At 44.3% G+C, this 24,490-nt stretch overlaps 1 protein-coding gene across 1 annotated transcript in view; it reads right to left on the reverse strand.

Moving 5' to 3' along the window:
- Positions 1-24,490, reverse strand: part of HAL (histidine ammonia-lyase) — a 75,932-nt gene that overhangs the window by 49,989 nt on the left and 1,453 nt on the right. The window contains exons 2-9 of the mRNA XM_044277242.1: positions 22,481-22,541; positions 19,232-19,259; positions 15,516-15,590; positions 15,227-15,299; positions 15,066-15,132; positions 10,108-10,145; positions 9,893-10,018; positions 7,393-7,532 (exon numbers count right to left, since the gene is read on the reverse strand). Coding sequence (XP_044133177.1) covers positions 7,393-7,532; positions 9,893-10,018; positions 10,108-10,145; positions 15,066-15,132; positions 15,227-15,299; positions 15,516-15,590; positions 19,232-19,259; positions 22,481-22,541 — 608 coding nt within the window. The remainder of the gene's footprint in view (positions 1-7,392; positions 7,533-9,892; positions 10,019-10,107; positions 10,146-15,065; positions 15,133-15,226; positions 15,300-15,515; positions 15,591-19,231; positions 19,260-22,480; positions 22,542-24,490) is intronic.

Consider the following 24,490-nt stretch of genomic DNA (forward strand, 5'->3'; position numbering starts at 1 on the left):
CCCCCCACCCCTCCACCTCCTCAGTGCTTTACAATTACCCAAAAGGTGGAACAAAAGTAAAAGGATATTGACTCATACCCTTAAACTCCTATTTATCTTAAGTATGTATAAATAAATAAATTATATAAACTTTATTTTTTTTTGGGAAGGGGAATAGTATGGGCCGTCATGGTGGATTCAAGGAAACGGAATTACCGGTAAGTCTAATTGCTGTTTTTCCATTTCATCCACCATGACGGCCCACATTGAGATATATCAGATAACTAAGAGGGTGGGGATATCGCCTGTAAAACCCTCCGGCCGAAAAGAGCTTCATTCGAATCCGGAAGATTAAGACGATAATGTTTTACAAAAGGTATTAGCGCTTGACCAGGTTGCGGCTTTACAGATCTGGTCCAGCGAGACTCCTCCTTTCTCAGCCCAAGAGGAGGCAGTGGCCCTAGTAGAGTGGGCCTTAACATTATCAGGACTGGGCTTGTTCTGAATCCTGTAACAGCATTCAATGGTGGATCTGATCCATCTGGCTATGGAAGACCTAGCTAATTTCTTTCCCTTATTTTTCCCTGAAGACTGAATAAGGAGATTGTTATCAATCCTAAAATCTTTGGTAGAATCCAGGTAATGGATAACTGTATCCCTGACATCTAAGAGATGTAAATTATCCCTAGACCCTGAATACTCGGATTTAGGGATAGAGGGTAGGAAGATCTCCTGTTCTCGATGAAAAGAGGGGACTACTTTAGGGAGAAAACCTGGATCGAGAGTTAGACGGATGTGATCTTTGCTGATCTGGAGGTAGGGTTCTCTACAAGAAAGGGCCTGGATCTCTCCAATACGTCTGGCTGAGGTGATTGCAATCAGAAAGGCAGTCTTCAGGGAAAGGTGTTTTAAAGAGATTTCTGACAATGGTACAAAGGGAGGTTTTGTTAGGCCTTCTAGGACGATGTTAAGGTCCCAAGTAGGAGCTCTGGATCTCAGAGAGGGTCTCAATCTTGAAACCGCTCTAAAGAACCTCCTGATTCATCTGCGATTAGCTAGGCTGCAGTCGTAGAAAGAGCTGAGAGCAGAAACTTGGACTTTCAGAGTACTAGGTCTTAGGCCTAATTCCAAGCCGCACTGTAGAAAGTCCAAGATCCTATTGATGGGAGGAGAGGAGGTGTCTGGGCGCTCAACTCCTAACCAAGAACAGTATCTCTTCCAGATCTTTAGGTAGATGGAGGAAGTCACCTTTTTCCTACTAGTCCTTAGGGTAAGTATCACCTTTTCCGAAAGACCCCTGCTTCTCAACGTCTCGCTCTCAGGATCCAGGCCGACAGCTTGAATATCCCCGGGTCTGGATGAAGAAGAGGGCCCTGAACTAGAATGTCCCTCTGGAAAGGGATCTCCCACGGATCTTCCAGCGATAGCCGTTTTAGAGTGGAGAACCAACTCCTCTTTGGCCATAGAGGGGCTATTAGGATAAGAGTAGTTGGTTCCCCTAGGAGCTTCTGGATAACCCGGCGTAAAAGAGGTATTGGGGGAAAGGCGTAGGCCAGTTTCCAATTCCAATGTATTGACAGGGCATCGATTGCCCAGGGTCTGTCCTCTAGGTTTAGGGAGCAGAAGCATTCCACCTGCGTATTTTTTCTGGAGGCGAATAAGTCTACCTCCGGACGGCCCCATCTTTCCGAGATCTTCTGGAAGATATCCCTGTTCAGAGACCATTCCCCTGGATCTATTGTCTCTCTGCTCAGGAAGTCTGCTATCGTGTTTTCGCAGCCCCTTAGGTGGATGGCGGAGAGAGATAAAACGTTCTCTTCTGCCCAGGAGAAGATTCTTCTTGCTATCGAACCCAGAGGCCGTGACCTTGTCCCTCCTTGGTGTCGCAGATAAGCCACCGTTGTGGTATTGTTGGACATTATTCTTAGGTGTCGCCCTTTTAAAAGACTCTCTCCCCTTAATAACACCTCCAGGACCGCGTACAGCTCTCTGTAGTTTGAGGATCTGACTCTTATCTCGGCTGGCCAGGTACCCTGCAGAAGATGATCTCCTATCTTTGCTCCCCAGCCTCCGAGGCTTGCATCCGTGATTACCTGAACGGCCGGATGGTTCTGCCACTGTAGGCCTCCGAGCAGTCGTCTTCTTTCTTTCCACCAATCTAGATCTGTTTTTACGGCCTGCGGAATCCGGAAAGTCCTGTCTAGACTTACTTGCTTCCCGTCCCATATACCTAAGATCCAACTCTGGATCACCCTTGTGTGGCTTTGGCCTTGTCCTGAGGGAGGAAAGTTTTCAACAGGGATGAGTCCAGTTCCACACCCAGGAACCTTATTCTCCTGGATGGGATTAGGGTGGATTTTTTTAGATTTATGATCCAGCCGAGATTTATTAAGAATTCCGAGAATCTTTGGGTTGCCAGAAGGTTTTCGGATTCTGTCTTGCCCAGAATTAAGAAGTCGTCGAGATATGGGATGATTGTAACTCCTTCCTGACGAAGGTAGGCCACCATCTCTACTATGACTTTTGTGAAGACCCTGGGGGCCGAGGAGATACCGAAGGGAAGGGCCACATATTGAAAGTGATGGATCGATCTGTCCGGACCCCTTAGAGCGAATCTTAGATATTTCTGGGAATGATGATGAATAGGGACATGGTAGTAAGCGTCCTTTAGATCGATTGACGACATGAACGCCCCTTTCTGGATCAGGGGGATTGTGGATGGGATGGTTTCCATCCTGAACCTCCTGTATAGAATAGACCTGTTTAGGGGTTTTAGGTTTATTATAGTGCGAAAGGATTGGTCTGGTTTTTTTACTAAAAAGAGGCTTGAATAAAACCCTCTCCTTTCCTCTGGGACAGGGACCTTTTGAATCACTCCTAGATCTAAGAGGTCCTGGACGCCCTGCCAAATTTGCGGAAGTTCTGATCTGCGCTGGGGTGAGATGCAGAATCTTCTTGGGGGGACTGATGTGAATTCTATCTTGTAGCCCTGAGAGATTACATTTAGAACCCAGGGATTTGTGGTTACCTGTTTCCAGGAAGATAGAAAACCCATCAGTCGCCCCCCTACTCTGGCGTCACTGCTGTTTATTTTGTCTATTCTGGGGATTGAGGATGAAGCCTCTTCCTCTCTCCCCTTTTGGATAGCTCCATCGGCCGGTCTTCCCTTTCCCCCTGTAGGATCTCTGCTGAGGCTTGAATTGACGAAAGGGCTTCTTTTTTGATTCTTTGTCCTCTGGGAACCCCTTCTTGTCTGCTGCCCCTTCTAGGATCTTATCCAGAGTGGGACCGAAGACAAATTCCCCCGAAAAGGGGATGGAACAAAGTTTGGCCTTGGATGCCTTGTCCCCAGACCAGGCCTTTATCCATAACGCCCGTCGGGCTGCGTTAGAAAGAGCAGAATCTTTGGCTGAGAAACGAATGGACTCTGCTTAAGCATCGGCCAAAAATGCTGTGGCGGAGCGGAGAAGAGGGAGCGAATCCCTGATCTCCTCTCTTGGAGTCTTATTTTTTAGATGTTCGTCCAACTCTCCTAGCCATATATACATCGCTCTGGCAACGGAGGTAGCAGCAATGTTAGTTTTGACCCCGAACATAGCTGATTCCCAGGATTTTTTTAGGAGCCCATCTGCCTTTCTATCCATGGGATCGCCCAACTGTGAGGAGTCTTCAAAGGGTAGGGCGGTCTTCTTTACTACCTTGGCCACCTGTAAATCGACTTTAGGGGTCTGATTGTATAGTTTGCTTTCAGCCGGGTCAAAGCAGAGTCTGTTTCTGAACTCTTTGGGAACGCCTAATCTTTTCTCCGGGTCTGACCACTCTTCCATTATCATCTCTATAGAGGATTTAGATCTAAGACCCCCAAACATCTCATCCTGTACCGTACGGGGTTTAGGGGGTATCCTCGATTCCCATTGTGGATCTGACTGCTCTCAGCAGCTCCTCCATTTCATCAGCGGAGAAATTTTTTTTTTTATCCTCGTCCAGAATTTCCCCGTCAGACAAAGGGTTCCTCATTAGGAAATTGTCTGGATGAGGCGGAGGCCACTACAACGTCTTCACCATCAGAAGAGGAGATAGCGGACAATTTGCATTTCTTAGAGGGGTTGGGGTTATTAGCGGGGGCAGACAAGGTAGCTAAAGAAGACTTAATTTCGTCCGCAATAAAAAAGACTTCATCTCAGAGAGTATATCTGGTTGTTCTTCCTTCCATATTTCCGTTGTGCAAGATTTGCACAACCTTTTTTTGTAGTTCTCAGGGAGACGCTTGGAACAAGCGCAGCATTTTAAGAGCTTAGTTTTTGACTGACTCCTTGCTGCCTTGGAGTGAGGAAGCAACCAGATATGCCACAATTAGTATTTCAAGACAAGAATCTGAAATATACACCCCCCAGAAGGGGACTCACGGTACTGGCGGCAGTAGGATCAGGGCCTTCCTGGCGGGGAGCAGGTGTCTCAGACATCGCGGTGCAGCAGGCGAAGGGCCGGAGGGAACCGCGGTCTTTTTCTTTTTTAAAGATCCCGGCGTCTGACGTCATCTAGCTGCGCCCTGGTGACGGCAAGAGCCGGCGTCGCACCATCCTATTAGAGGATCCGTGCGACGCCCGGCCTGCCTCCTGAAGCGCTCCATGCGCCGCACCCGCTCCCCCTGCCGGTCACAAGCGCTCGGCACGTCTCCAGAAGGAAGGGACGCCGAGCGCAGCGCGCGCCAGTGAAGCCGGCACCCCCGACTGCTTCCCCAAGAAGGGAAGGAAGTACAAGAGGTATGGGGAGGACCGCAGGCCTCGGCATAGGCCAAGACGAGGGTCCTTGATTCTCCAAGCTGGCCAGCCTTAGCCCATGCCGCCGGAGGCCAGCTGGAGAAACCTGCAAAGGAATAAAGATGTTATCCACCTCCTCCACTGAGGAGGTGGAGGGGTGGGGGGTTCTTAAACTCTATGTGTTCCTGCCCCTACAGAGGTCAAGGGTCAATCTCAATGTGGGCCGTCATGGTGGATGAAATGGAAAAACATCTTCAAAGACCTCGTCTCCTTGAACGCCACAGAACTGCTCGTTTGGACTTTGCAAGAGAGCACCAAACATGGAACATTCAAAAGGTGGAAGAAAGTTTTATTCTCTGATGAGAAAAAAAAAATTAACCTTGATGGTCCTGATGGTTTCCAACGTTACGGGCATGACAAGAAGATCCAACCTGAGATGTTTTCTACACGCCACAGTGGAGGGGGAGCCATAATGGGGTGCTTTTTCCTTCAGTGGAACAATGGAACTTCAGGAAGTGCAGGGGCGTAAACGGTCGCTGGCTATGTCCAGATGTTGCAGAGAGCATTCCTCATGACTGTGTGGTAACGACTGGGTTTTTCAACCGGACAACGCTACAGTACACAATGCCCGCAGGACAAGGGACTTCTTCCAGGAGAATAACATCACTCTTTTTGCCCATCCAGCGTGTTCCCCTGATCTAAATCCAATTGAGAACCTTTGGGGATGGATGGCAAGGGAAGTTTACAAAAATGGACAACAGTTCCAGACAGTAGATGGCCTTCGTGCGGCCGTCTTCACCACTTGGAGAAATGTTCCCACTCACCTCATGGAAACGCTTGCATCAAGCATGTCGAAACTAATTTTTGAAGTGATAAAAAATAACAGCGGTGCTACTGATTACTGAGTTCATGTTTGGAAGTTGAATTTCTGTTTTGGGGGGGTTTAGTTTTTGATGGAGGTGTGGTCCTAAACTTCTGATCAGCTGAAAAACAGCCTGTTTCAGTTTATTTGTTGTTTTCATTAAATTGAATGCTCAAAAAAATGTTTTGTCTCACTCCCATTTCTTCTTGTTGCATGTTGAAGCTCTACTTGGAACCTTGTTAAGATCCAGCCATGCTAAATATGATTTGTTGCCATTTTTTCAAGTGGTCTTAAACTTTTGATCAGGACTGTATCTACACTGTGCCCCCTCACTGTAGTTATGCCCACAATGCACAGTAATCACTAAATTTTACGTAGATATGCCCACATTATGCCCCCTTAGTAGTCATGCCCCCCCTTTCAGTAGTGCCACCTCCTTTGATAAAAAGAAAAAAAACAATACTCACCTAGGCTTTCCACAATGATTGGAGCATATCCTGCGGTCTCCAGCAGGCACAATGGGGTCACACGCAGGGGTCTCACGCTGCTGGACTGTGTAAGAGTGCACAGACTGATTCCTGTTCCTGCATGGTCCTCTTACACAGCCAAAGGGTCCATTCACACATCCGTGTGTGTTTTGCGGATCCACAAAACACGGACACCGGCAGTGTGCGTTCCGCATTTTGCAGACCGCACATCGCCGGCACTTAATAGAAAATGCCTAATCTTGTCCACAATTGCGGACAAGAATAGGACAGGTTCTATTTTTTTGGGGGATCAGAATTGCGGACTCAGAAGTGCGGGTCCACATTTCCGGATCCAGGCAGCACATAGTGCGGCCCTATAGAAAAGAATGGGTCTGCAATTCCGTTCCGCAAAATGTGAAACAGAATTGTGGACGTGTGAATGGACCCTAACAGTGCTATGTGGGACAGCACTGTGCCTGGTGGGTAACTGCAGGGACTGTTGAGAGTGGAACATACCTCGGCCGTACCAGGACACTAAAATCTGGGACAGTTGCAGGGTTGCCAACCAGTATTTATTTATTTTTTATGGAAAATGACGGGCAGCTAACATTTTTCACGGACAAATTGGAGAACCATAATGAATTATAAAGATTATAAGTAATATGTCTATAGCCCAAAATACTGAGGAGAACCCATTACTAGTATTTACTGTGAGCTGTGAAGTGACGATAATTACCAGCAAAATAATCTAGTCAAGTACCACCAGCCTAAAAAAAATAAAAAATAGACATGGACATAGGAAATAAGTCACCTATCTTTACGGACTGTCCAGAGATTTCTAGACGGTTGGGAGGTATGATACTATAAAGTAACCAGTGCTGATGGGGCTTGCTCTTAGGCTCCATAACATTTAATATCCAACTCTAGTTTCATATTTCTACCTCTGTGGGAGGGGCTTGTGTGCACCACCCACTGACCTGTATGTACTGAGAGGCGATTGCTATACAGCCGACTCAGTTACTGGCCTTGCAGTCATGGAAATGGAAGCCCCTCGATGCTGCACTGTGGAAAATATGTAGTAACAAGAATAAAAGGGAGCAGAAAGCCTGAACAATGTAAGTTAGGAAGACATAAATACCAAGTGATAGCCGATTATTTTTTTTGACTGGAGTGGTTCTTTAAGTTACAAAGTATAAAGAAAATCATGTTTTTACAGGTTATACTCAATAAAAACATCAGCATTTTCTGTCTTTACATAGCTGGCCTAGAATTGGGTTAGTAAATTAGAGCCATGATAACTACATGTGAGGTGATCATTTCTTACATATTTAGCATCAGCCCAGCCACTTTTAGGTGACCACATCTTTCCTTCTCCTATTAAGCCCAAAGCAAGATGAGATAAAGGAGCAAGATCTCCACTAGCTCCAACAGTTCCTTTTTCAGGGATGTATGGCAAGCAACAAGCTAGAAAAAATAAAAATATAATTACTTTAGTAATCAAAGTGCAAAATAAACAACGTGTGAAACATAGGAAGTTAAGTTTGTTATGACATTAAAGATTATAAATTTGTAAAAAAAAAAAAGTAAAAGTATGCACAAAATTACTCTGGAGAAGGTAATTTAGTAGCAGGAGGCAGGGATCAGTATGAAAGTAAAGAGGAAAAGAGACAAGGAACTTAGAGTTGCTACCTGGCCTGTGAACCACCAGCCTAACCGGTATTTCATTTTTACTGGCACATTAAAATGTCAGTCATTTTCAGTAATCATAGAGGTATGAAATATCTCCTACTAATGGCTATATCTCATGTTGTATAGCGCCTAGAGATGATGATCTTGTTTTGAAGCTAAGAATCTAAGCTTTAAAACAAGAGGATTGTGGTGCTAGCCACCATACAGCCCAAAATATAAAACTCTTAGGCCCCTTTGACACAAGCGAGTTTTCCCGCGCGGGTGCAATGTGTGACGTGAACGCATAGCACCGGCACTGAATCCTGACCCATTTATTTCAATAAGGCCTCTTTCACACTACAGTATGTTGAATTCAGTGTTTTGCGTTCCGTTTTTCACGGATCCGTTGTTCCGTTTTTTGCTTCCGTTGTGGTTCCGTTTCCGTTCCGTTGTTCCGTTCCGTTTTTCCGTATGGCAAATACAGTATACAGTAATTTCATATTAAAAATTGGGCTGGGCATAACATTTTCAATAGATGGTTCCGCAAAAAACGGAACGGAAACGGAAGACATACGGATGCATTTCCGTATGTGTTCCGTTTTTTTTGCGGACCCATTGACTTGAATGGAGCCACGGACTGTGATTTGCGGCCAAATATAGGACATGTTCTATCTTTTCAACGGAACGGAAAAACGGAAATACGGAAACGGAATGCATACGGAACACATTCCGTTTTTTTGCGGAACCATTGAAATGAATGGTTCCGTATACGGACCGTATACGGAACGCAAAAAACGGACCGTATACGGAACGCAAAAAACTGTAGTGTGAAAGAGGCCTAAGTCTGTGTACATTTTTTTTTTTTCACGCATCAGTTGCGTTGCGTGAAAAACGCAGCATGTTCTATATTCTGAACAGATTGCATCTGGAAGTGCGGATACATTGCGTTTTTCACGCGCATGATAAAAAACATCAAAACGCATTGCGCTCGCGCGGAAAAAAACTGAACGCAATTGCAGACAAAACTGACTGAACTTGCTTGCAAAATGGTGCGAGTTTCACTGAACGCACCCTGAACGCATCAGGACCTAATCTGTCACGCTCGTGTGAAAGGGGCCTTAGAAATCAGGTGGGAGTTAGATCTGCAAGTAATACCTGACAAAAAAGTACAGCACTCTGTGCCATTTTGTCCCTCATTTTTGGAGACCCTTGAAGGAGCCTCCAATGTAGATGTGAATGAACTTTTGTGCATGTAAATTTTGTGTGACTTCACATCAGTGCTAAAGGTTTCTGTTGTTCTGTTCCATTAAAAACAGATTTTTTTTTTTATTATTACTGATTTAAGTTAAAAAAAATATTAGCTTCAGCTATGCTCAGTCTGACTCCCTTCCATCATGTTTTGACAAGAGAAAAAGTACTGTCTGCACACTGTAAAGCCAGTATTACACAGGCCGCTTGAGCAAGCGATTGTCAGAAGGGAAGTGTTCTCTCCTGGCAATCACCTGCTCGCTAGAGGAGGAGACTGCTGCTATTACATGCAGTGTTCTCCTCCGCGGCATGGGGAGGAGCGATCATTATGCCATCACTTGTCCCCATATTGTCTAGTGGTTTGCCGGCAGCAGATCGTAATTAGACGCCACGCCAGCAAACAATGATTTTTAAGCGTGCTTTAAGCTTGCAGTATTACACTCATACGTTCAAATGAAAGCTCATTAGCGATTATCTGCCCAAAAAAATAGTGTTTAATTAATGACAAAACAAACTACTAGGGCAAACTGGGCTTTGGCAAAGGGCTGCAAGGTTCAGGGGAGGAACTAAAATAGCTGTAGGGTATTTTTCCTGGCTTTGTGGTTATTTGCTACTACATAAGAGCCAATTCAGCTACACCTGTTCACACTTGAGGCCTTCACATTATTTTGACTGTTTTTCATATTTAAAAAATGTTTCACAACTCAAAATATGACCAAACCGTATGCCATGTAACACTCACTGTTAAGTCACACCTACAAAACCACATCCGTGCTTTACCTATTAGGCCAGTACTTTTGATGAGAATGGTGGAAGCCCTAGGAACATCCAACTGCAGTTTTGTCACTATGAATACCACCTGCCACTTTATAAAATGAAGCTTAGCAGGTTCTACAGAACATGCTTACCATTAAATGCGTCAATTGCTTGTTGAAGTGTCTCCAGTGAAACGCCACTATATCCTTTTGCTAAGACATTGATTCTCAAAGCCAAAAGCATACGTGTACGGTTAGGACTTAGGGGCTTTCCAACACCTGTTAATACATCACAACCATTATTCTTTAGATTACCTTAAAATATGCCATCCAGCACAAATTTTACAATACAAGAAATAAACCATTACCTGCTGAATGGGAACGAACAAGGTTGACTTGAAGATCACTAAGTTGGAAGAAAGAAAATAACATTTCATAATTCAATATGAGAGGGAAGGGATGCAAATGAGCCCTTAAAGTATAACTGTCATTTTTTTTTTTGGGGGGGGGGGGGGGGGGAGTATTGGATTGTGGTGATTAATATCTCCTTGCTGGCCCTATTTCAACTTTTCACTGTGTATTCAATTACCCCTTAATTCCACATGTTTGTTCCCTGTACTGCCTACTTTTACCTGTGCTTAAAATAAGGTTGCGAGGCATGTTCCGTCTATGTGTTGGAGGACACAGAAGCACGCAGCCTGCAAGGTCAGATTACTGACAGCAGGGACTGTAAGTAAATGATTAAAGCCAGGTCCTCCCCAGCAGCTGATAACAGTGCCTGGGCTGTGTGCACTTCTCCCTGTCCCTGCGCTTGGCAGACGCTCCCTCACTCAGCAGACTGGGACAATGCAGAGTGGAAGCAGCGCAGACCAGGGAAGGGAGATCTGCCATCTGCTCAGTGTATAAATGAACGCAACATGTGGTAAGAGGACCCCTTTGTGCTGCAGGAGATTAACCCTTTAGGGGGAGGGCTCTGGTTACTGACACTTTTGAGGGGCTATTGTTACTGGCTAGTAAGGGCAGGCGGGATTAGCCTCAGGGGGAGGGCAGTGGCGGCCATCTTAACTGAATAGTGAGATTGCAGTTTTATGCAGACTGGTTGCTAAGGGCTGAATCTTATTAAATATGGGGTAAGTCAGTCTAATAGTAACTGATTCTGGAATATCATGTTATTAGTAACTACATATATGAAAATTGAAATAAGGGTCTAAGTGTGACAGTTATCCTTTAACAAGCTCTGCCTCTAATGCCACCAGATGTAAGGCAGCTATCTTATAAGTCAAGATTCAGCTCTTAAAATAAGCCTTGAGACATGACTTGGATATTGAATAAGCCAGCGCCTCATCTGCAGACAGCTGTTTCAGGGTGATTGCCCCTCATCAGAGCAGAGAGTACTGGCTTAACTGGGTGAGAGACCCGTTTCTGGGTCAGGGGGGAACCAACTCCCCCCGATTAAGGTGCTCTCTCCCTAAGGAGAGTTAGTTCCCCCCTGACATAATTTAATATTAAATGCACAATATATTATTTCTCCTAATTTTAGGGTACTTTCACACTTGCGGCAGAGAGATCCGGCAAGCAGTTCCATCGCCGGAACTGCCTGCCGGATCAGGCAAAACGTATCCAAACTGATGGCATTAATAAGACTGATCAGGATCCTGATCAGTCTTAAAAATGCATTGAAATGCCGGATCCGTCTTTCTGGTGACATCTGGCAAAATGGATCCGGCATTTATTTTTTTAACCTTTTTTTCAGTCTGCGCATGCGCAGACCGGAAGGAATGATCCGGCATTCCGGTATTCTGAATGCCAGATCCGGCACTAATATATTCCTATGGGAAAAAATGCCGGATCCGGCATTCAGGCAAGTCTTCAGTTTTCCTCGCCGGAGATAAAACCGTAGCATGCTACGGTTTTATCTTTTGCCTGATCAGTCAAAACGACTGAACTGAAGACATCCTGATGCAAACTGAACGGATTACTCTCCATTCAGAATGCATGGGGATATGCCTGATCAGTTATTTTCCGGTATAGAGCCCCTGTGACGAAACTCTATGCCGGAAAAGAAAACCGCTAGTGTGAAAGTAGCCTAAGGGCTCTTTCACATCTGCGTTATAGTCTTCCGGCATAGAGTTCCGTCGTCGGGGCTCTATGCCGGAAGAATACTGATCAGGATTTTCCTAATGCATTCTGAATGGACAGTCCGTCCTTCGGGATGCATCAGGATGTCTTTCGTTCCGGAACGGAACGTTTTTTGGCCGCAGCAAATAGCGCAGCATGCTGCGCTTTTTGCTCCGGCCAAAAATCCGGAACACTTGCCACAAGGCCGGATCCGGAATGAATGCCCATTGAAAGGCATTGATCCGGATCCGGGCTTAAGCTAAACGTCGTTTCGGCGCATTGCCGGATGCGACGTTTAGCTTTTTCTCAATGGTTACCATGGCTGCCGGGACGCTAAAGTCCTGGCAGCCATGGTAAAGTGTAGTGGGGAGCGGGGGAGCAGTATACTTACCATCCGTGCGGCTCCCGGGGCGCTCCAGAGTGACGTCAGGGCGCCCCAAGCGCATGGATCACGTGATCGCATGGACACGTCATCCATGCGCATGGGGCGCTCTGACGTCATTCTGGAGCGCCCCGGGAGCCGCACGGATGGTAAGTATACTGCTCCCCCGCTCCCCAGCTCCCCACTACTACTATGGCAACCAGGACTTTAATAGCGTCCTGGGTGCCATAGTAACACTGAAAGCATTTTGAAGACGGATCCGTCTTCAAATGCTTTCAGTACACTTGCGTTTTTCCGGATCCGGAGTACACGCCGGATCCGGACAACGCAAGTGTGAAAGAGGCCTAAGCCAGATATAATTCCTAATTTAATGGATTGTCCAGAAGGAATAAAGTAAATGCCAAGGGCACAGATGAGAAACGATACCTCACTGACTCCCACCACTCCCTTGGTCCCTTACTTGGTACCCACTTCCTAGTCCTGACTGGACACACAGGAAATTACTGTTAAAGGGAATCCGTCACCTATTTTGAGCCTATAATACCATTAACATAGCAATGTGCAATAAAGTACCTTCATTCCTGCATGTGTCCTCTTTCTTTTATTCAACTTTTCATTCAGATGAAAAAGCGATTTTTCTGATATGCACTGCACCGTCCTTGCCCTCTCTTGGCCTCCTAAATCCCGCTGAGTGCCTGTACGATACTCCTGCTCCAGAGGGCAACAGCGCTCTGATTACATCACTGGGCTCGGCGCATGTCCAGTGACACTATTGAGGCTGTTGCCCTCAGGCGCAGGAGTATCGTACAGGCGCAGGCACTCAGCGATACTGCGCCTGCGCGGGATTTCGGAGGCCAAGAGAGGAGGAAGCGAGGATGGTGCAGTGAATAAATTAAATGACATAGTGGAGGGGGCGGCGCCATTCAGCTCCGATGTGGGAGTACATTTATTTCTTAGGAGGCGTGTTCGGATTGAAAGAAAGGTGGGCTGGGCACTTCAGGGGGGCGTTACTGGGCACCAGAGCAGAGTAATAACGCCCCTCTGGGCATCTTGAGACTTCATTTGCATATCAGAAAAATCGAATAGCTTTTTCATCTGAATGAAAAGTTGAATAAAAGAAAGAGGACACATGCAGGAATGAAGGTACTTTATTGCACATTGCTATGTTAACGGTTTTAGATGGTCAAAATAGCTGACAGATTCCCTTTAAGTCAGTTACTGGCTGCAGCAGTGTCCACCTGAGCATGCATCTCCTGGGATCTCCTGTGTGTTGTGGCAGGACCAGGAAGTAAGGACCAGTGGTGACCCAGTAAGTGTAGGAACGGGAGCAGTGCCTGGGGAGGAAAATCTGTGAGGTATAACTTTATTCTCTGAACCCACTTTGAGTTCTTTGCATAAAACAATTTCCCTGCTGCACAACCCCTTTAATGTCTCCAATGGGGACAGAGCGGCAGTCTGGGGGCACACGTGAACTGTCCGTTTTGTGGACATGGATAAGACATAAAAAAAAAAAAAAAATGCTGTTCGGATCTCGGCTGGTGTCCGTGTTTTGGGAACTGCAAAAAACGGCTATGGCCGCGTGCATAAGCCCTTGAACTGTGTTTGTACCCCTTTCTTGAGAGCTCATAAACACAAATTTTAGCTAGGTTCACATCTGCATGGAAGACTCGCTCAATTGCAGATTTCGCAAGGGTGGCAGTTCACATTTTCATTTGCTTGTAAAAAAATAATAAAAAATTTTAGGCATTTTTTTTTTTTAGCCAAAAAAATATTAATAAAGTAGAAGCACCTACATTTGCCTACTTTTTAAAAAGGTAAAAAACTTCTCTCATTCATGGTTATTTTAAATGATTATAGTCAATGGGGACGGAGCGGCAGCCCCGGGGCACATGTGAACTAGCGGCAGGACAGATCCGACAGGCTGTTCACCAGCCGGAACAGCCTGCCGGACTCCCCTGCTGCTAGTGTGAAACTAGCCTTGCGTGTTCTGTCTGCATCTTTTGTGGCCCCATTGAGATGAATATGGCTGCATCTGATCCGCCAAAAGTGTGGATCAGACGTGGACCAAAACCACTGTTGTGTGCATGGTTGTTTAAGGTTTATGACCTGTCCTTAGGATAGGTGATCAAGATATCAGAGAGGGTTTGAGAGCTGTTTGACGAGGTTGTGGTCTCCTCACAAACTTACCAAGCAAAGCGCCATCCATGGCTTAATGGCTGTGCTTGTTTTTGGGCTTAGGCCTATTGATTTGAAAGGGACTGAGCTGTGCTTAGGCCATATGATCGATGAATGCAATGTCACAGGCCTAGGAAGAGGCTGCGGCACTCACCAGAATGCCACGGCTTCTTCAAATAGCAGTGGTGCCAGGAGTCAGAGTCTCACCAATCATATATCCTGAGGATAGGTCATCAATATTAAACACCCAGAAAATACCTTAAAATCATACGCTTATGCACACAACAGAGAATGTAGAGCAGAGCACTGATGCCATATGGCTTTCTAGTACAGATTCACAAAAACTATGTATTCAAAAGAAAAAGAAAATCTGAATGGAATGCCAAGCATACGGAGGTGCAGTAGAGATCCCATGCAACTCTAGTTAAAGCTACGTTCACACAGGAAAACTTTCAATTAACATAGTAAACGTGTCCATAGAGTTACACAAGCCTGGCGGAGGCCAAATGTAGTGTGAACAGAGTTTGAGCGCTATTTTTATATACAGAATGGAGCTATAATACAAGTGTGTGTATGAGCCGTTATATATATATATATAGTTTTATATACTAGGCTACCGACAATGCACTCCAAATGGCACATATTACTTACTTCAGCCGGCTGACTGGGATTACAGTGCGAGCAAACTTCCCAAATCCTGTAGTAATTCCATACACCACTGCAATAAATTGCATAATATACATGTGAGAGAAGACATGGCCATAAATGTTCCACCTGCCCCTTATATCACAAGGACCAGCAGAGTACGGTACCTTTTTTCTCATTCACAATGCTCTCGATAAGAAGTCTGGACTGCTTCACTCTCTGTGCAGCCTCTGCAGTAAGCTTGCAAAATTAAAAAAATTACTTTAATCACAAAAATTATTAAAAAAATAAGATACTTAATTTTTTTTATTTAAAATTTGATCTATACTTTATTTGCTTTTACGTATGGCCAGTTTCATTTTTGAACTGGTTTGGATTTGAGTTTCACAAATATACTGTAGTTCTAAATTAACATTCTAGTAAATTATACTGTAGCCTATGTAAAACGGGACATACCTTTATTTTATAGAGTCCTTTTCCTAGGTTGAGCAAATCCCCTGTTGTCAGACTCTCTCCATCCATTTCAATATACTGCACAGACATATGATGTTCATTAAAGGGGTATCTCAGACTTAGAAGACTTATCACCAATAAAAGCAGGATTCAGTGCGAGATCCATGTAGTCATTGGAAACAAACAGCACTTAGAGATGCTTCTAAAGAATTGCTTTCCGTGAGAATGTAAAGGTCTGTACATAAACCCTGCCCTCAACCTCTAGCCACATCCTCATAACAGCCAGAGTGCTCCCATAAATGGTGGCAAAAATAATAATCTGCCGCAGACCAGCTTGTCTGCATGTCATTTACGCTCCTTCACTTCGGGTACTTTCACACTTGCGGCAGGACGGATCCGACAGGCTGTTCACCATGTCGGATCCGTCCTGCGGCTATTTCGCTGTGCCGCCGGACTGCCACTCCGTCCCCATTGACTATAATGGGGACGAGGGCAGAGCTCCAGCGCAGCACGGCGAAAGCCGCCGGACTAAAAAGTCCTGAATGTCCGACTTTTTAGTCCGGCGGCTTTCGCCGTGTACCGCCGTGCTGTGACGGAGCTCAGCCCCTGTCCCCATTATAGTCAATGGGGACGGAGTGGCGGTCCGGCGGCACAGCGAAATAGCCGCAGGACGGATCAGACATGGTGAACAGCCTGTCGGATCCGTCCTGCCGCAAGTGTGAAAGTAGCCTTCTATTAGCAGTTTTTATCCGATAGCAGCCCTGACTTGTCAGTCCTTCCAAGAGTCTGGGAGGCCTTTAGGGCTCATGCACATGAACTTATTTTCTTTCGGTGTCCATTCAATTATTTTTGGCGGACTGTATGTGGAACCATTCATTTCAATGGGTCCGCAAAAAACAAAAACACAGAACTTCTTCCATGAGCATTCCATTTCCGTATGTCCTTTCCGCAAAAAAAAAATAGAACATGTCCCATTATTGTCTGCATTATGGACTGTTTCTATTAGGCTACATGCACATGAACGTTAGGGCTCCGTGCCCGTGCTGCAGACCGCAAATTGCGGTCCGCAATGCACGGGCACAGACCGTGGGGCAGCCGCATGTGGATCAAATACCCATTCAATTGCGGATCCATTGAAATGAATGGTTCCGTGTACGGAATGCGGAACGCAAAAAACGGAACGGAAACAAACATAAAAAAAAAGTTTGTGTGCAAGAGGCCTTAGTGAGGAAGTAGTAAGGCTACAAACCCTTATTTGTTATGAAATGTAGACTGAAAAAATATGGCTCACAGTATATGAGAGTATGAATTGGATAGGAGTGGGATATTGAGGTTGGGTACTTTCACACTAGCGATTTTCTTTTCCGGCATAGAGTTCCGCCCTAGGGGCTCAATACCAGATTGGAACTGATCAGTTATATCCCCATGCATTCTGAATGGAGAGCAATCCAGGATGCATCAGGATGTCCGCTGGATCACACTGCCGCAAGTGTGAAAGTAGCCTAAGCTACAGTTACATTTGAATTTCCCAGTTTTAAAGAGAACCCGTTACCATGACGTGCGATGTAATCTGCAGGCAGCATGTTATAGAGCAGGAGGAGCTGAGCAGATTGATATCTAATTTTATTCAATAAGGCCCCTTTCACACGGGCGAGTTTTCCGCACCGGTGTAATGCGCGAGTTGAACGCATTGCACCCGCACTGAATCCGGACCCATTAATTTCTATGGGGCTGTGCACATGAGCGGTGATTTTCACGCATCACTTGTGCGTTGCGTGAAAAATCGCAGCAAGCTCTATTTTGTGCGTTTTTCACGCAACGCAGGCCCCATAGAAGTGAATGGGGCTGCGTGAAAATCGCAAGCAAGTGCGGATGCAGTGCGATTTTTACGCATGGTTTCTAGGAGACGATCGGGATGGAGACCCGATCACTATCATTTTCCCTTATAACATGGTTATAAGGGAAAATAATAGCATGCTGAATACAGACTATATAGTACAATAGGGCTGGAGGGGTAAAAGTAAATAAATAAATAAATTTAACTCACCTTAATCCACTTATTCACTCAGCCGGCATCTCTTCTGTCTTCATCTGTGAGGAAAAGGACCTGTGGTGACGTCACTGCGATCATCACATGATCTTTTACCAAGGTGATGGATCATGTGACATGTGATGATCACACTGACGTCATCAAAGGTCCTTTTCCTCACAGATGAAGACAGAAGAGATGACGGCTGCGCGAACAAGTGGATTAAGGAGAGTTAAATTATTATTACTATTTTTTATTTATTTATTATATAACCCCTCCAGCCCTATTGTACTAAGCATTCTGTATTAAGAATGCTATTATTTTCCCTTTATAACCATGTTATAGAGGGGAAATATACAATCTACACAACCTTGAACCCAAACCTGAACTTCGGGGTCTGAAGAAGTTCGGGTCTGGGTACCACATTCAGTTTTTTATCACGCGCGTGCAAAACGCTTTGCACCCGGGCGATAAAAACTGAACGGAACGCAATCGCAGTCAAAACTGACTGCAATTGGGTACCTACTCACGCAGGTTTGCCGCAACGGATCCGGACACGCTCGTGTGAAAGAGGCCTAAAACTTGTAATTTATTCGTTTAAATCTCTGCTCTTTTTGAGCTCAAGTAAGCCCATTCAGCTACTATTAGCGATTCATAGTATTCTCCACGTAATTGTGTATACCGATACCTGCAGATTGTACTGTATTTCCAGGTGACAGGTTCCCTTTAGGGCTCATGCACACAACCATATGAATTTTGCGGTCCGCAAAAAATACAGATTATGTCCGTGTGCATTCCGTATTTTGCGGAACCGTATAGCTGGTCCCTAATAGAACAGTTCTATCCTTGTCCGTAATGCAGACAATATTAGGACAGGTTCTATTTTTTGGGCGGAATGGAAATACAGACATGGAATGCACACGGAGTTACTTAAATTTTTTGTGTGGACCAATTAAAATTAAAGGTTCTGCATACAGTCCGCAAAAAAATAAAATAAACACGGAACGGACACTGAGAGAAAATACAATCTTCTGCATGAGCCCTTAAATGGAAGATCTCCCACCACCACCAGTTTGCTAGTTAATTTCCAGCTGCCTTAGGCTACTTTCACACTAGCGTTCGGGTGTCCGCTTGTGAGCTCTGTTTGAAGGGGCTCACAAGCGGCCCCGAACGCATCCGTACTGCCCTAATGCATTCTGAGTGGATGCGGATCCGCTCAGAATGCATCAGTCTGGCAGCGTCTGGCCTCCGCTCCGCTCAGCAAGCAGACACCTGAACGCTGCTTCCAGCGTTCGGGTGTCCGCCTGGGCGCGCGGAGGAGTGCGGATCCGTCCAGACTTACAATGTAAGTCAATGGGGACGGATCCGTTTGAAGATGACACACTATGGCTCAATCTTCAAACGGATCCGTCCCCCATTGACTTTACATTGAAAGTCTGGACGGATCCGTCTGAGGCTACTTTCACACTTAGAAATTTTTTAACAATATAATGCAGACGGATCCGCTACTGAACGCAAGTGTGAAAGTAGCCTTACTTCTCACTGTACACTCCTAATCGATCAGTGGCCTCCATAGGACTCAGATCTGACAGATGTAACACACTCTTTATATATAAATTATATCTCATTCTGGAGTACAGAAGTATTTTTATTTAATTAAAAATGTAAATATAGGATATAAAGAACTCACCTGGTCAGGCTCTTTATATTTGCTATATCTATGTATCTGTTAAAGAAATTCCTACAGAGATTTGGGCCAAAATATCTTAACAGCCATAAAGTTACTATTCGAAAACAGGTAATATTTAAAAATATAGGTACAGAGAATTTTTTTTAATCCAGCATCTGATAATCCACAAAGGGTAGGTTCACATGACATTTTTGGAGGAGGTTTTGAGGAAGTCTTTCCTGCAGGATTTTCAGCCAAAGCCAGAAATTGATCCAGCAGAAAGGAGAAGTATGTCTTTCCTTTATATTTCCCATTCCTTTCAATCCCCCTTCTGGCTTTGATCGTAAAACCTGCTCCAAAAAAAAAAAAACTATCAACCTACCCTTATAATTCTGCTTGTTTCCAGCCATGAGGGCTCTTTCACACCAACGTGTCCCTTGCGGGAATCACGCTTCGTGTAAGAGAGGGATTGTGCAGTCTGGGCTACAGATGCGCATGGCATTATCATGATTGATAATGATGTGTACACACGTATTTGCCTGACCTTTCTGTAACGGAATGATAGTTACATAAAGCTGCCAGTATGATTCTGCAGAAGAACGTTCAGTACACAAAATAACACTCTACAATTCTGCAGATAGAATGAAGCACGATCCAATGTGGCAAAATACCCCAAAAGCAAGACCGCACATCATATTAAATCTTTTCTTTATTAAAACATAGTTAAAAAGCAAATTGCAATAAAAAAAAATTATATATATATATATATATATATATATATATATATATATATATATAATATAAGCAGCATATAGAACAACATATCAGCTAGACCTTGTAACACCCAGGGTCCGATAAAGTGCATTGTGCAATAATAATGTCTCTGGTGCCAATCAGCATCCAACCTTGTATCCTAGGGACTGCCCCTAATGTGCACCATAAGTACCAAAATCACCCAAATACACGATTGTGTATAAATAAAATAGTTGAAAGTCCCTTAATAAATGACCCCCATTGACTTCAATGCATCTGTGGTCCACACTTTGCGGGCAAGAATAGGACATGTTTTATGTTTTGCGGAACAGATATACAGATGCGGAAAGCATGGTTGTGTGCTTACATTAACCCCTTAACCTCTTAAGGACACAGGGTGTACAGGGCGTACGCCCTGATGTCCTGGTACTTAAGAACACAGCACCCCCCCCGTATCAGTGATCGCCGGAAACCGCAGGTCAATTCAGACCTGCGGTTTGCGGCTTTTACAGGAGTTGCGGCAGGCGGAGGTGCCATCCGGTCCCCGTGCGGCTGTAATCGGGTCCCCGATGGCATGGAAGGCAGCGCAATGCCTTCCGGTGAAGAGCCTGTGAGATCCAGCCCCCTTGATCTCACAAGCAGGAAGCTGTATGAGTAATACACACTGTATTACTCATACAGCCAATGCATTCCAATACAGAATTATTGGAATGCATTGTAAAGGGGATTAGACCCCCAAAAAGTTAAAGTCCCAAAGTGGGACAAAATATAAACTGAAAGAAAAAGTTGAAAAAATAAAAGTTTCCCTCCAAAAAATTAAGTTTCAAGTAAAGTAAAAAAAATTAAATAAAAAAATTGGTAAAAATATAGAAAAGAGAAAGAAAGTAGACATATTACGTATCGCCGTGTCCGTATCAACCAGCTCTATAAACATATCACATGACCTAACCCCTCAGATGAACACCGTAAAAAATTTAAACTATGCTGAATAAACCATTTTGTTGTCACCTTACATCACAAAAAGTACAACAGCAAGTGATTAAAAAGGCATATGCCCACCAAAATAATACCAATCTAACAGTAACCTCATCCCGCTAAAAATGAGCCCCTAAGAATCACCCCAAAAAAAAAAAAAAAAGGGACTATGGCTCAGAATATGGAGACACTAAAACATGATTTTTTTGTTTAAAAAAATGATATTATTGTGTAAAACGTAAATAAAAAAAGTTTTTTTTTATAGCAAGCGATCAAAAAGTCATACGCACCCCAAAATAGTGCCAAACAGTCATCTCATCCTGCAAAAATCATACCCTACCTAAGATAATTGCCCAAAAATGGAAAAAACTATGGCTCTCAGACTACGGAGACACTAAAACATGATTTTTTTTTTTTTTGTTTCAAAAATGAAATCATTGTGTAAAACTTACATACCGTAAATAAAATAAATAAAAAAAGTATACATATTAGGTATCGCCGTGTCCGTGACAACCTGGTCTATAAAAATACTACATGATCTAACCTGTCAGATGAATGTTGTAAATAACAAAAACTGTGCCAAAATAGCTATTTCTTGTTACCTTGCCTCACAAAAAGTTTAATATAGAGCAACCAAAAATCATATGTACCCTAAACTAGTACCAAAAAAACTGCCACCCTATCCCATAGTTTCTAAAATGGGGTCACTTTTTTGGAGTTTCTACTCTAGGGGTGCATCAGGGGGGCTTCAAATGGGACATGGGCCTGCAAAAAACCAGTCCAGCAAAATCTGCGTTCCAAAAAACGTATGGCATTCCTTTCCTTCTGCGCCCTGCCGTGTGCCCGTACAGCAGTTTACGACCACATATGGGGTGTTTCTGTAAACTACAGAATCAGGGCCATAAATATTAAGTAAAGTGGGTTTTGGAAATTTTGCTTCTAAACTTGTAACGTCCCCAAAAAAATAAAATGGCATTCACAAAATGATCCAAACATAAAGTAGACAAAGTAGAAATGCAAAGTAATAACTATTATATGAGATATTACTATCTGTTTTAAAAGCAGAGAAATTGAAATTTGGAAAGTTGTGAATTTTTCCAATGTGTAAATTTGCTTCTTTTTTTTTTATAAAAATGAAAACTATTGACTGAAATGTATCACTATTATGAAGTACAATGTGTCATGAGAAAATCTCAGAATGGCTTGGATAACTAAAAGCATTCCAAAGTTATTACCGCATACAATGACATGTCAAATTTCCAAGAAACGGCCTGGTCCTTAAGGTGAAAAATGGCAGGGTCCTGAAGGGGTTAACAATGTCATCATCGGGCATGGGAAAAGATAACTATCTACACATTCAGACAACCTGTAGTGGATTAGTGTTTAGCTACAAGTCTCAGACTCACCAGTGTGTCCATGCTTGTGGATCAATGCTATTCAAATATTTGAGATTCTACCACAGTGTATATGACCTTTGATGGGTACACACATGTTCAGAGTGCTCCCAGCTATAACGGTACAATTCTGGCCAATAAAGGATATAAATGGGCACCCTCCGGCTGAGATGGAATAAAATCTGGAGACATCACATCGCCTTCCACAACTAGAACAAAGAAAAATATTAAAGAATGAAAGTATAATGAGAAAACCAAGCCACTTTTACACAGTGCAGATTTGGTTAGAGAGTTTGCATCCATATTTGTAAGATAAACCTGGAGTGCACTAAAGTTGGTTTGGATCCTTCCATTACGCTGGGTTCAGACCTGAGCGTACGCTCTGTATGCGCGATTGTACGGGCGTTTGCAATCACGCATACAGAGACAAGCGAACGCCCGTTGTCGCGCGTTCCCGCTGAAGTCTATGTACGGGAACGTGCGACAAGACGCCCCAAAGAAGCTCATGTACTTCTTGGGGCGTCGGGCATTTTACAGCGCGATCGTACGCGCTGTAAAACGCTCAGGTGAGAACCATTCCCATAGGGAATCGTTGGTTCTTGCCTGTTGAGCGTGTTACAGCGCGTAGGAACGTGCTGTAAAACGCTCAGGTCTGAACCCAGCCTTATGGTTTTCTCTGCTTAGGGTCCCCTCTTCGTCTTGGCTTATAAATACAGATAAATCCTGACATATGATAAAGGGCAGTTTCAGACGAGCGTGTCCATGTGGGAGCATGATTTCCCATTATGGACATTGCTTCTTGCACAGGCATTATAATGAGTGTCCCTGTGTGATCTTGCATCTATTGAATTATACTGACAGCATTATGTCAGTATAAGGCCTCCTGCACACGAACGTGTGCGCCCTGTGGTCGTGCTGCAGGCCGCAATGCACTGAACACCGTTCATGGGGTAGCCGCAGCGGATCGCGGACCCATTCACTTTAATGGGCCCGCAATCCGGCCGTTCCGCAAAAAGATAGAACATGTCCCATCTTTTTGCAGAACGGAAGTAAGGGACAAAACCCCACGGAAGCACTCCGTAGTGCTCCCGTTCCGTGCTTCCGTATCTCTGGATTTGTGGATCCAGTCAAGTGAATGGGTCCGCATCCGTGATACGGAATGCCCACGGAACAGTGCCCGTGTATTGCGGATCTGCAAATGCAGGAAGCACACGTTCGTGAGCAAGAGACCTAAGGGCAAATGCACAAAAGGGAGTTCAGTGTGAAAAGCTGTGTGCCGTCAGTGTAGACTACATGGACACGAACGTTGTTCCATTATTATTATATATTTTTTTTTTTTTACAGATAGTATGTGGAACCATTCATTTCAATGGGTCCGCAAACAATGCGGACAGCACACCGTGTTCTGTCCACATCAGCATGTCTGTTTCGTAGCCCTGCATACAGTCGTGCCATGCTTTTACACAGCCGCCGCTCTATTTTTTTGGGGGGCCGCAGAGCTGAACTACAGATGCAGACAGCACACAGTGTGCTATATGCATCTTTTGCGGCCCCACTGAAATAAATGGGTCTGCACCCGTTCCGCAAAATTGTGGAACGGATGCGGACTCATTCATACAGTTGTGTGAATGTAGCCCAAGGCCTCTTTCACACGACCGTATAGCTTTTTCAGTGTTTTGCAGTCCGTTTTTTTACAGATCCGTTGTTCTGTTTTTTGTTTCCGCTTCCTTTCCGTATGCCATATACATTATACAGTAATTACATAGAAAAAAATTGGGCTGAGCATAAAATTTTCAATAGATGGTTCAGCAAAAACTGAACAGATACGGAAGACATACGGATGCATTTCCGTATGTGTTCCGTTTGTTTTGTGGACCCATTGACTTGAATAGAGCCAAGCACCGTGATTTGCGGACAAGAATAGGACATGTTCTATCTTTTCATGGTACGGAAATACTGAAACCGAATGCACACGGAGACACTTCATTTTTTTTTCTATTTGCTTAACCATAGAAATGAATGGTTCAGTATATGTACCGCATACTGAACTAAAAAAAACGGCCAGTATACTGAACGCAAAATACTGTCATGTGCATGAGCCCTAAATAAGTACACAAGATGCCTACATGTAGGGACTCCAAATATCTCTGTATATCGT

The sequence above is a fragment of the Bufo gargarizans genome, chromosome 2 (genome assembly GCF_014858855.1).
Source record: "Bufo gargarizans isolate SCDJY-AF-19 chromosome 2, ASM1485885v1, whole genome shotgun sequence".
NCBI lineage: Eukaryota > Metazoa > Chordata > Amphibia > Anura > Bufonidae > Bufo > Bufo gargarizans.